General features: G+C 64.7%; 1 protein-coding gene across 4 annotated transcripts in view; it reads right to left on the minus strand.

The window, feature by feature from the left end:
- Positions 1 to 2,339: 2,339 nt before the first annotated feature.
- NFIC (nuclear factor I/C (CCAAT-binding transcription factor)) overlaps positions 2,340 to 12,841 on the minus strand; it is a 61,466-nt gene continuing 50,964 nt past the window's right edge. For 2 of the 4 annotated variants that reach the window (XM_012729577.1, XM_012729576.1), the window contains exons 7-11: positions 10,098 to 10,223; positions 9,015 to 9,199; positions 8,192 to 8,474; positions 6,295 to 6,380; positions 2,340 to 2,544 (exon numbers count right to left, since the gene is read on the minus strand). In XM_012729577.1, coding sequence (XP_012585031.1) covers positions 2,527 to 2,544; positions 6,295 to 6,380; positions 8,192 to 8,474; positions 9,015 to 9,199; positions 10,098 to 10,223 — 698 coding nt within the window. In that variant the 3' untranslated portion in view covers positions 2,340 to 2,526. The remainder of the gene's footprint in view (positions 2,545 to 6,294; positions 6,381 to 8,191; positions 8,475 to 9,014; positions 9,200 to 10,097; positions 10,224 to 12,841) is intronic. The other 2 variants (XM_004689355.2, XM_004689356.2) reach the window with 2 other exon arrangements.

Consider the following 12,841-nt stretch of genomic DNA (forward strand, 5'->3'; position numbering starts at 1 on the left):
CCCGAGTGCAGCGGGAGGCGAAGGCAGAGCCGAGCGTGGGAGGGGCGGGGGCAACTCTTTTGTGGCTTGCTCTTTTTAGCGTGTGAGACTTCTTCTTTTTAATTTAAATTTTTTTCTTTTTTTACAAATAGAAATACATCCCTTTTTAATTTTTATTTTTTATTTCATGTCATTGTTTTGTCTTTTTTTTTAACTACACGAGCAATGCATGCAGCTACCTGTGTGCGTTGATATTGTTTAAAGGTAATACTTATTTTCTGAAGGCAAGGCACATCATGTGGTAGAAAATTTCGTGCAAATTAGGAAACATGGAATTTTTTAAAGTTTTTTTTTGTATCTTTTTTTTTTTTTTTTTTAAAGAGGAGGGTGTAGTGGTGGGGGCGGGGGCTGGGCTGTCGGGAAGGAGACAGAGCCAGGTATAATTTGCCATGCAGTATCAGCCGCCACGAGCTGACATCAGCAGCCAGGTCACAGGAACCCTCGACTAAGCACCATGCAACGTTAGGTAGCTGGGGGCTGCCGGGTGCCCCGCCCTCCCCCGCCTACCTGCACCCTAAGGTTCCCGGCTGAGAAGTTCCCGGGTGCCTCAAATGCATTACCCACACCTCCTGCCCGCCCGGAGAAAGAAAGGCCCAAGCTCTGGTTCCCGAAGGCCGGAGGGGCCCTGGGCACAGAAGAATCGGCCCCAGGAGGATTCTCCAACCTCTCGGGCTCGGAGGGCGAGGAGGGGGTGGATCTTGGGTCTTTCTCTAAGATTAAGTGGGCTCACCAAGCCCCTGGGGCTGGTTTGGGAGGAGAGTCCGGTTCTGGGGAGGTGGGAGGAGGCTGGTCAGGCCAAAGTACTGGGAGTGGGGGGGGCAGGCTGGGCGCAGACAGCGAGAGGCCCTGCCCAGGGCCATGGCTTCGGCCTGAGCCCCAGGGTGGGGTGGTGGTTGGGGGAGATAATCCCTAGCGCCAGGCATGAAGGGGCAGGTGGGGCTCGGGTGGACGGGCCCGGAGGGGTCCCTGTGTTGGGGTTCAGTGGCCCTAGAACAGCTAAAACCCCCTCCTGGGCCAGGTCCACCCAAGATGGCCACCTGGGGTGCGGGCAGGGATGGTGCCAGGGAGCCAGGGTGGTGGGGCACCGGCACCCCCAGCTTAGTGTTTTGGGAACGGCTCAACGGAAAACATTTAGCAGATGGGAGATCCCCTACGCAGCCCCCCAGTGCTGGCGCCAACCCGCCGGGGACCCCCGCCCCAGGCTCACGTGGCCTGCCCTCGGTCCGGCCTTCTCTCCTTGTAGGGCCCAGCTTGGAGGCACCTCCCTGGATGTGCCCCACTGCGGGGGGAGATGAAAGTGCAAACCGTGGTCCCCCTTTGGGCTGGGGGGCACCAGGGAGGGGGGTGTCGCTCCAGGATGTAAGGCACTGGCAGAGGAGGCGTGGGGGCCCACCAGCTTCCCCAGACCCCACCCCCGCGCCCCAGCACGGCAGGCCGCTTGGGAGATGCCCAGCTCTGCCCCTCGGAACCCCTTGGGGGGTCCCAACTCTCTAGCTCTGAGGGGGGCGTAGCAATGAGGGGAGGTGGCGGTTGCGAGGGGAGGGTGGAGGAAGTCCTCAGCAGGAGTCCCGGGGCAGAGGGGTGGGGGTGGGCGGTGGGAATCAGGCACTTAAACCACTCGCTCTCACCTCCCACCTCCGGCTCTCCCCTGCCCCCCTCCGCGACCTGGGGCCCCTGGCCCCCCCACCCCAGCCCCTTCCTCGGAAAGTGCATGTCTTACAGTGTGCAACGTGGATCCCTCCCCGGGGGGTGTGGAGCCAGGCCAGGAAGGGGTGCGGTGGGGGACGGCCTCCTATGCTGAGGGTGGGGCTGGGGTCAATTGCATAGAGACATCTCCTCCCAAACTGGGCAGCGGAGGGGCGAAAGACCAAGTCCGAGGGAGTGAGCAGTCTGTGGCGCCCCGGGGCGGGCAGGGCAGGACGCTCCGAGAAAGCCTCTGTGCCCCTGGCGCCGGGTCTCCCCACAGCCGCCTCTACTCCGGCCACTCCTGGCCACTCCCCTGCCCTCCGGTGGCCGCTGCTGCCCTTGCCGAGGGCGCCCGCCTCCCGGTTTGGCAAGTGGCAGGCGGCCTGCCAAGTCCCAGCGGAGGTGGCCGGGGCGCGGGCGGTGGCCGCTGGGTCCTGCCCCAGGCGGGCACCAGGCTGTGCTCACCTGGTCCGGGCAGAGGCGCCGAGGTCCCTTCCAGGGCGGCAGCGGAGAGATGAGCGTGGCTTAGGGAGTCGGCCGCCCCCGAGGGCGCAGGCGGAGTCTTTACCTTCCGTGGACTTGGTTGGGTGAGTTTATTCTTTTTCCCATTTGTCTTTTTTTTTTTCCGTTTTTTCCTCCTGTGTTCATGTGTCTGTGTTTTGTCTTTCGGCCGGGCTGGGAGTCGGTGGGATTTTCTTGCTCGCTCTAACTTTCCACCAAAAACGTGGGCCGGGGAGGGGGCAGGCTGCGCAGTCCCCCAGGATTCCCGGGATGAAGGAGAGGGCGTAGGCCAAATCTTTCTTATCCTAGATACCAGGACTGGGCGGTCCGATGGGGACACAGGGAGAGAGAAGGAGAGAGAGGTGGTGGTCAAGAGCTGTTGTGACCAGCCCGCGCCCTGCCGGCGTGGCGCTGGGCCCGTGGCGCCCTGGCAGGGCTGCCAGGTGACACACAGGCGCCGCGGTGAGGTCACTCTGCAGGAGTGAGTCCCACGCAGCTTGGGGATATACTGAAACATAACTTTAAAATATTTTCCAGGGCCCTCCCTGGTGGCGCAGCGGGTTAAAGCGCAGCACCGTGAAGCTAGCTGTGACCGCTTCAGCACGAGTTCGATGCCTGCCCAGGGAGTGACCCACAAGGCGCGGCAGACCTCTCCTGACCCGCCCGCTGCCCCCCTCAGCAGTGGACCTTGTCTACCTGCCTATTCTGCTCCCTACTCTGCTCTGGTGAACCCGCTCACCGCGCCTGCACCTCTGGCCTGTACCCCAGTTCTGTGTGCATAAATGAACAAATCTTTAAAAAGTAAAATATTTTTCATTTTTATAGAATTCCAGTTTCGCTGAGCATCCTGACGGTTACCTGCTGAACCAGCAACCTGACTTCTGAGCCTGCAACCCCCCTCCCCTGCACATGGAGTGCCAGCACTGTGGCTAAGGCTGTGGCTTACTGTTTCTTTGAAGATAAGCGTTTTCCCATTTAATGATCCTTCCAGAATCCCCTGGTGAAGGAGGGGTGGTGGCCCCCACTCCACTGGTGACAAACACTGGGGCTCAGAGAAGTCAAGTGACTCGCCCAAGGTCACCAGCATGGCTCATCAGTCCTCACTCTCTTCCCTTCTCTGGGGGTGATGCTGGACTGGCCTTTCCTTCCCGTGGGAATGCACACAACCTGGTCATTGTGGGGTCCGCCTAGGGACCCCCTTTCTGGCCCCACTGAGGTCCAAGGCATGCTGTCCCCCCAACTCCTACCATGAATCGAATGTTCCCCCCTCCAACCAGGCCGTGCCATCAAACTGGCGCCACCTCGGTTCCCAGCCCCTAACCTCCAGTCAAGTTCAAGTTCACGCAGGCCATTACCTCATGTCTGGTTTCCGCTGGCAACCAGACAGGCTCTGAGCTGACCTCCGCTGTAGTGACTGCCTTCCTCTCCCCTCCCCTCCCAGGCCCTTGGCCCTGGGGTCTGACCCTGGAACAAGGGCAGGGCACCCCCAAAATCCCTTCTGGGCTGAGGGGGCGACTGAGGCAGCGCAGGGCCAGGGTGAAGTCCAGGCTCTGGTGTCCCTCTGGCCTGGCTAGAGCCACCAGTGTGGGCTCTGGGCCTGTGGTTCCACCTCTCTGGCCCTAACCCTCACTTCACTCACCACTGAGTGACAAGAGGGGCAGGAAGCTGGTGTTGGCGAGGTGGGGGTGGGGGGTGGCGCAGAGCCCAAGGAGCCCCACTCCCGGGGCCAAAATGACGACGGCTTAGCTGGGGAGGGGTGCGGGGGGGGGCTGGTGGATGCTGATGGTGAAGGATGGGGGTGGGGCCAGGGGCATGGAGAAGTGAGTATGTGACACGGGTTCAGCTGGCATTAAAGGGGGGACTGAGGACGGGAGGGATACTGGTGGGCACGGGGCTCTCACGGGCAGGAGACAGTCGGAGAAGAGAAGCCTGAAAGTGGGGGTGGAGGGGGGCGGTGGGCGGAGACGGCAGAGGAAAGCAAGCCTGCGAGTGAGAAGGTGGAGGCCGGAGTGCTGACCTGGCCAGCGCGGACAGGGGTGGGGTGGGGTGGGGTGGGGTGTCTCTGCGTCCTACCAGCGGGTTGGGGTTTCAAGGCTTCCTGCAGGGATGAGGCTGACCCCACCTGGGGAGTGGGGTGCCCTCAATCCAGACTGGTGGGCCAGCCTGGGCAGTACCGATGGGCTTCTCCCACCTGACCCGCCCCCTCACCCAGGTCACCGGGGCTCCCCGGGGGCTCTCACTTCCTCCCTCATCCCCAACGCCAGTCCTACCAGCTCTTTCCAACTTCCGGACCTGACCTTGCTCCTCCCTCACTCGAAACCCTTGACCCTGGCTGCCATGGCCCCAGGTCAAAGCCCAGAACCTGCAGTGTCCTTCACATTCGATGTCTCTCTGGCCCCTTGTCACTGAGGCCCTGCCTGGCCGGCCTCCGCCACCTACCCGGTCGACTCCTCCCCCCCACCCCGCCCCCGGGCACGGCCCTGGATGGCCTCCTCGCCTGAGTGCCACAGTCGAAGTCTCCCACTTGCAGGGGCCCAGGCGGGCCAGCAGGCCAAGGGGAGCCAAAGCCAAGGCTTGCCTCAGCTTCGCTCTCGGGAGAGGGTGACCCGCGCTCGCCCCCTCCGCGGCTGGGTGGTAAAGCAGAGGCGAAGGAAGGCTGGGCAGGGCCCCCCTTCTTTATTAGCTTTGGTTTCTGATCTCCTGAGGAAGTGGGGCGGTCTGGCCCCTGAGCACTGTGGGTAGGGAGAGCTGGGCGCTCCGGGCCTCCCCGGCTCATCTGCTGGGTGAGCCTGGCCGAGCGGCTCCCCTGTGTGGGCCTGGAAGGCTCTGAAGAGCCTGTCTGGACCGAGCCGGTGCTCCAGGCCCTCCCAAGGCTCTCAGGAGGTGTCTGAGGCCCGAAGGGGACAGGCTCGGAGTGGGCAAGCAGAGCCCCGGTCGCCTGGGCCAGCACCCCTGGCAGAGGGCAGGGCACTGTGGCCCCCGCCACCTCCTGAGTGCCAGCAGCACCAGGGCAGCCTCCGACGCTTCCCCAGGGAGCCAGGCTGTGCTGGGCGGCTCCTCGGACCTGGTCAGAAGCTGGTTCTAGGCTTGGCCTGGGTCTCGACCTCCCCCTGGCCCCTTGCTCACGGACTCTGCTGCAGGGCTCCGCCGTGGCGGCCAGAGTGGAGTACAAATCCCTGCTCTGGGGATCGGGAGATCTGGAGAACCGGAGCTGGTTCCTCTGCAACGGGCCCTGGGGGGCTGGCAGCAGCTGCCACCATCCTGGCGGGGCACCCCACAAGCCCTGCCCCAACGCACCAGCCACCACCCTCGGGCACCGTCCGCCAGCACACTCCAGGCCTGGCACAGCAGGCTCGACCCTTGACCCGAGGCGCTGGGCAGCGCGGAGCGGGGTGACCCCTGGAGGGGGCTGGCAAGCCTGGAGCCTCAGTCTAGGCCCACGGAGACCCACCGCCACTTCTGTGTGGCCTCGGGCAACCGGACCTTCCTCTCTGAACCTTCCTGCCTGGTCCTCAGCCCTCCAGGCAGCCTCCAGCGTGGTATTGCCACCCGGCCGCTACCCTCTTCACCTCACAGCTAGAGCCTGGCGTGCAGGCTCCACGCCCTGCCACAGACGGCCTCAGTTTCCCCACCTGCCCCGGGCTGGCATCCTGGAGTCCTACGCCACAGTGCCTCTGGCCAGCAGCACGGGCGGGGGTGGAGGCTGGGGGTTGAAGGGTCAGGTTGATGTGCTGTGTGATCCTGGGCAAATCCCCTCATCTTTCTGGGTCTCAGTCTCCCCATCTGCACAGATGTGACGAGGCCCTGAAGCAGCTCTAGGGGAAACGTGGCGGCAGGGTTTGGGGCCGTATCGCAGCCTGTCCTGAGGGGCTAGGGGAAGTCAGGCTCTGCCTCGGGGGAAGCAGGGCAGGGCTCGAGGCCCCGAAAGGCCCCTGGAGGGGGTCACTGTGCCGGGCTGCAGCTGGGGCTGCGGCAAGAAGCCCAGCAGGCCGGCCTCTCCCTGCACACCCCAGGCTGGCCCTCTGCCCTGCCCCCCACCCCCCCGCCAGCTGGCCCGTCGGCCCCTACCTGTGCCTGATAAATGCCCGCTGGATCCCTTGGTCCTAATCCCACAAAGGAACGGTTTGCAGGGGACGTGCCGGGCGTAGAGTAGGCTGCGGGGAGGAGAGAGACCGAGAGCCCGTTAGCGAAGGGGCCACGCGGGAGCACCCAGAGAGAGTGGCCGCTTGCCCAGGGTCACACAGCACCCGGCGCCTCCGAGCTCGCTGCCCGTCCCTGGACGTGGCGGGCACCCCCCAAAAGCCCACAGTTTGCGGGGTGGGGGGTGGCCCGGGGTCATGCGGTGGGCTGTCTGCTGAGGGCAGGCAGAGGATGAACGACTCATCATTCCGAAACCACCTGTGAATTATTCAGGGTGTTCCACTGCCCGGTCCAGCCTGCGTCTGTGCCCCCGCGGCGCGTGAATTATTGAGGGCATTTTACTTATTAATTTTCCTCCCGGAGAGGCATGGGGAGTGTGTGTGCGTGTGTACACACTATATATTCGCACACTGGTGTTGGAACCTCGCGGATTGCATCCTGCTGGAGAGTGAATATTTCACAGCCTGGTGCTACGAGGGGCCAGGGGGGCCTCACACAGGCTGGGGCCGGGGCGGCAGAAGAGTCCCCTGGAGGTCTCGGCCCAGGGTGGGGCAGGTGGCATGGGGAGGGGGGCTGAGGGGTCAGGCTGGACCTACAGCTGGTGCAGGGTCGGGAGTCGAGCTTATCTTGCATCTGTTAAACACCTATCGTATGCCCGTACGCCCGGCACTGGGCATGATCCTACTTAACCCTCCACGGCCTCACCGCAGCCAACACGATTGTCACCCCGTTTCTCAGACGAGAAAGTGGAGCAGACGTGACCCACAGACGCTGCACTTCGTGTCCCCGACCTGTGTCACCAACTAGCTCCCACCGCGAGGGGACACTGTGGCTGCCCCACGTCTTGGCTGGGAGTGCTGAGGTTCAGAGAGGGGAGGAACTTGCCCAAGGTCACACAGGGAGTGAGCCGCAGAGGCAGGATTCGAGTTCTGTGTTCCACGCCTGGCTGGTGCCCAGAGAGAGCCTGTCTGCAGGAGGCACTGCCCCGGGTGTGGCTGGGCATCCAGGGTGGGGAGGGCACGAGGGGCCAGGTGAGGACGGCGGCGGGGTCGGGGCCCTGAGGAGGCCCCTCGTGCACGGGAGAGGGGAAGGCGTCGTGCTGGCACGGGGCGAAGGGAAGACTGAGACAGTAGGGAGAAGTCCGGGGGCTCCGAGGATCCTGTCCAGGGCCAACCCCCCAGGGCAGTTTGACTGCAACGAGGCCCTGGGTGTGGGGCAGTGAGAGGATGGTGGGTCGGTGGGCGCAGGTGGTGCAGCGAGGCTGTAGCAGGGCCCAGGGAGACTGGACACGGCGCCACCGTTAATGGGGCCCACCCAGAATGGGGGTCCCTGGGAGCCACTTGCAGCTGGGGTCCGTCCTGGGCCGGGGTGGAGGGTGCATAAGCAGGGTTGCAGGGGGCTGTAATCTAGAACTACACCCAGAGAGAAGGCCACAGCCCGGGGCCTGAAACCACGCACAGAGCAGAAAGTTCTAGAAGGTGAAGTGGCCAACCTAACGTCTTCTGGGGTTAGGCAAGGAGGGTAGGACTGTCCCTTCCCGTGCATCACCCGGCTGGGGTCACCAGAGGGTGGTACAGGACCCCGGTAGCTAGTTTCCCCAAGAACGCAGAACGCTGGAGTTTCCAGGTGAAACGCTCTATCTGGAAGGCACCACAGCTTCTCCTCTGCCACCAGTGGAAGGCATCGGTGCGGGTGGAGGGGGCAGGTCTAGGCCTCAGGCCGCCAGCTCGACCTCTCTGATGCCAGCTGCTCCTGGCACGGAGGCTCAGCGGCTGAGTGGGCACGCGGGGGAACCCAGACCAGTGAGGGCAGACCCCAGACTTACCCCAAGCTTGCTGCTCTGGCCTGCCATCCCCTAAGGCTGCCTGGGCCCTGAGTGGCCCTGATCTCATGGCCCCCCAGGCCAGTTCCCACAGGGCCAGGCCTGAGCCCGGGGCCCCAGCGCCGCTTCCGGAGGGCTCACAGGCCGAGCTCTGCGACGCGCTTCCTCCCTCGGAGGCGGGTTTGCTGGCAAAAGGGAGTGCCAGCCGGCAGCCCCGGGGGCGGGGGGACAGCATCTGGGCGGAAAGGCAGTGACTGGCCATTTTGAGCTGACCACTTCCATTTAACTGGGGGGACAGAGAGACAGGTGGTTAAGGCGGCGGGTGCCCTCTGCCTCGGCTGCCGCTCGTGTGGCCGGGACAGGTCTGGTGGGGCCGCCTGCTTGCGCCGGGCCTCCAGCACCCTCCTCGCCAAGCCGCTCGAACCCACTGGCTTTCCTTCCAGATGGTGCCGCCTCACCCTGAGCCTCACTCCGCCTACACACGTGTTTCTTCATCCGCAGCCAGCACGTCCTCATCCACCCCCTCGCCTGCGGTTCCGAAACCCTAAAAACCCTCTACACGCCCGAGCTGCAGCTACGGCATGTGATTTCGGGGAGCTGATGAAGCAGACGCCCAGTTCTAGCGAGGGAAATAACTGACTTCCCACTCAGTGCGGGTCCAAGCACTCGGGACACGGGGCTCCGGCCCCCCTGTTCGTGGACCTTTCAGAGCAGAGACTGCATCGTCTGGTGCAGGCCACGTGGGGCGCCAGGGCCCCGGGAGGTCAGCCGGGGCCCTGCAGGGCCCCGAGGGGCGGGCGGGGAGACCCATGCCCTCCAAACTCACCGGTCCAGGCTGCTGGCCGGCCGGGTCGCAGGCCAGTGAGACAAGATCCTTGAGTGGGTCCTGGGGGTTGAGGTGAGGCGGGTAGCGGATGGCCGTGTGCGGGAAGTAGGTGGATGCTGTCTGAGGCAGGATGGAAGTCGTGGGGAAGTGTAGTGCCGAGGATGGGTGGGGGCTCCGGGCGATCCCTGCGGGGTGGACGAGGGTGGTCAGGGGAGGCGGCCCTCCTCGGGCCTTCACCTGTGTCCAGGCGGCCGTGGGGGGTCAGGCTCATCTCGGCGTGTGCACAGTAATCGCCGCCGGCCCCGTCAGCCACTGGGGCCCGGGGTCACCCCTTTTGTTTTGTGAATGACACGTGGCCCCAGAAGTTGTGGACTGCACAGCAAGCAGGCGGCAGACACAGGAGTGTGCACAGGTCGTCTGGCCACAGCTCCGCCTGCACCCCGGCTCCGCCTGCACCCCGGCTCCACCAGCTCTCCCTGCAGGGGACTGGCCACAGCTCCGCCTGCACCCCGGTCCGCCTGCACCCCAGTCCCGCCAACTCTCCCTGCAGGGGTCTGGGCAGTGAGTATTTCTTTCTAGTTGAGATAAAATTTTCAGACCAAAAATTCGCCCTTTCAGTGGTTTTTTAGGGCATTCATGGAGTTGTGCAACCATCACCTCCATCTTCTAGAACATTTCCACCACCTCAGAATACAACCCCTTCCCATCGGCCGTCGGCCCCGCCCCGGCACCACGGGCCACTCGTGACCCTGGGGCCACGCCTGTTCTGGGCCTGTCTCGCTGGACTCACACACGGTGTGGCCTCTGCGACTGGCTGCTCTCCCGCACACTGCCTGTGGGTTCCTCGAGTGTGACATAAGGGCACAAGCGGCGGGGGGAGTTCCAGGCAGTGAAGCCATCGAGTAGGAAAGGGGAAACTGAGTCCCACCTCTCATGGGGCCAGTACCAGGCCTGGGCGCGTTCCACGCTGGCACCACGAGGCTTTTCCTGGCCCACGGGTGCAGCAATGGGACTGGTGGTCGGTGCATGGGTGGGGCAGGTCTGTGGCCCCACTGCCCCCCCGCCCCCCGCTCCGGCACTCACCGCTGTGCACGGCGATGACGGGCCGGTGGTGCTGGGTGAAGCCTGAGAGGCGTGGCGAGTCCTGGGGCGACGGGCTATTGAATGGCGACTTGTCCATCTCTGTTTTCTTCACTGGGGATGAGATGCCTGTGTAGGGAGCAGGCCAGAGGGTCACAGGCCTGCGGGTGGGGAGGTGCCACCCCAGGAGTCCTGGGCCTCTCTCCCTCCCCGTTTCTGCCTCTCAACCTCCCAGCAACCTGTGGGCTTGGGGCTGAAAGCCCATTTCACAGAGGCGCACACCAAGGCTCAGCACAGAGAAGGGGGCTCCCAGGGTCATGGGACCCCTGAGACGGGCAGCCAGTGCCAGCAAGGGCCCCTGGATGTCACTGCCCAGCCCCATCTCTCCTTCCCTAGACAGGTCAGTGCAGGTTGCCCTAACCACCGGGGGAGCCAGAGCTCTGGAGCTGGTGCCGGGGTGAACAGAGAGGAGTCTGGGCCCTGAGGAGCTCTGTGCTCGGCAGCCCCCTCGTCTGTACCCGGGGGAGGACTTTAGTCCTGGAGGATTAAGTGAGACGCGCGGGGGTGGGGGGGTGGGGGGAGATGTGCAGCCCAGGGGGTGACCGCTCATGGTCATCCCCTGCAGGCAGGGGCCTGACGCCCTCTCGAGGATGCTCTGGGGGGCTGACCACCCACGCAGCCCCCCCCACCTCCTGCACGCAGGAGGGAAAGAATGAACGAGAGTGGCATGCAATGGTGAGCAGATCCTCGGAGAGCCTGGCACGGGCTGAGCACGGGTCAGGGAGCAGCCGGCCCGCAGCCAGGGCAGGCTGGCCCTCGGGGACACGAGTGCCCCCCGCCTACGCCCCACTCTGTCACCCGCTGCTCTTCCTGGTGACCGCTCGGGTTGGCGGCATGCCTGAAGACACACAGGATCCTGTGCCCCTGAGCTAGAACTGCGGGGCGTGGTTATGTGTCCCTGGAACTGACAGGGGCGTTGTGCATACTGACTGGCGCTTCCTTCACCCCACTCAGCACGGGCCCCCGAGTGCAGGGCCTGCAGCCTCCAGCGCTGCTGGCCTCGGCTGGGCCTCCCCGGGCACTGTGGGGTGCGGTCAGTGTCCCTGGCCCCACCCACTCGATTCCAGGAGCAGCCCCGGTTGATGCCCTGGGAGTCACCCCGCACCCCCTGGGGTCAGGATTGCCCTGCTTAGAGCCACCTTCTCCCCTGGGGCACGCTGCACTGTCCCCGGGACTCCTGTGACGGCCGGAGACGGGCACGCGTGTGCCTCCAGCCCTGTCCACCCTCGGCGATGCTGCCTTCCTCCTGGAGTTCGCACTGGCGGGTCCCCACCCTCTCCCCCCGCACAGAGGGGGCTGAAGCAGATCTGGGAACCAGCGCCCTGATGGCCACTTGGGCAGCCCCCTGCTGCGGCCCTTACAAGCCCTGCTGCCCTGGGCAGCCCCCAGCACTGCTGTGTCGTGGGAGTGGGCACAGGCCGTGGACGTGGCCAGGAGCTCAGGCCAGGGACAGCATCCGCCTCAGTCAGAGGCCTGGCCTCCAGGGAACAGGAGGAGCTGTGGGACAGAGGCCAGACAGGAGGGGCCTGCCCAGCGCTGTGCCAGCCCAGCCTGAGGGCGGTGGGCTCGCCGCTGGTGCCTAGAACAGCCCGTCCAGGATGGAGATAGCCTGGAGCGGGCCCCACCCACGTCCACCGCAGCCCTTCAAGAGCTTCCTGAGCTGGGCCTGTGGCAGCTAGAGCGGGGCGGGGGAGGGGCCTGGCCTGGGCACCGCCCTGAGCAAGAGTAAACCTCCTGCCCTTGGGCAGGCTCTGAGAGCCCCCAGGTGGAACACAATTCAGAGGCCCCACGTCACCCTCACAACGGGCCCGCCTGGGGGTTGCAGAAGTCACCTGCTTTCGCAATGTGGGGACGGAGGCCTGATGCGGAAGTCACTTCGCAAGGTCCCAGAGCCACAGAGCTGAAACCCCAACCCATGTCCCCGCAAGGTGGGCGGAAAGGGAAGCATGGGGGGCAAGGGGGGCCGCCCACTTCACCCCCCCCAGCGGGCCTCTCCCTGGCTTGGGGGTAACCGGGGAGGCCTCGGGAGGGGCCAGGAGGAGAAAGGGCACTCTGGTCAGGGCTGGGCAGCCAGAGGCCTCAGCTGGCACCTGCAGCGGCATGGCCGGCATGGCCGGGGAGGGAGGCTGCTGGGGGCTGGGCTCAGCCAGCACTGGCTTCCCGGGGAGCCAGGGCCAGGAAGGGGCGGGTGCGCTAATCAGCTTAACACCCTTAATGAACAGCTAATTGGGGGCTGTCTAGACAGGAAGCTGGAGGAGCTGGAGGAGGAGGAAGGGGGAGAGGGGAAGGGAAGGAAGGAGGAGGGTGAGGAACACAGAGAGAGGCGGAGGGGGTTGCAGGGGCAGAGACAGGCGGTGAGGAGATCAGTGGGGGCCTCAGGGAAGCGCCCCCGGCTCTGCGTGCCCCAGGACCACCTGCTCGTGCTCTACCCCACGGATACCCTCCTGCCCTGCAAAGGAAGCTCTGCCAGGCCCTAGCATCAGGGCTATCTGGACTGGAAGAACTGGAAAGGGGGTCCCGGTGGGAGGGGCCCCCCACTGCTGGGGCATGCTGAGGCACTGCTTACTTCGGGCCTCTGCCCGTGCCAGGCTGCTGGTGGTGTCTGCTCTCAAGGCACAGCGACAGCGTCCGGGACATCCGTGGCTGTTACACTGGGGGTGCACCTGGCATCAAGTGGTGGGGCCAGG

This window comes from Condylura cristata, unplaced genomic scaffold (assembly GCF_000260355.1).
Source record: "Condylura cristata isolate star-nosed mole 26May11 unplaced genomic scaffold, ConCri1.0 scaffold00025, whole genome shotgun sequence".
Lineage (NCBI taxonomy): Eukaryota > Metazoa > Chordata > Mammalia > Eulipotyphla > Talpidae > Condylura > Condylura cristata.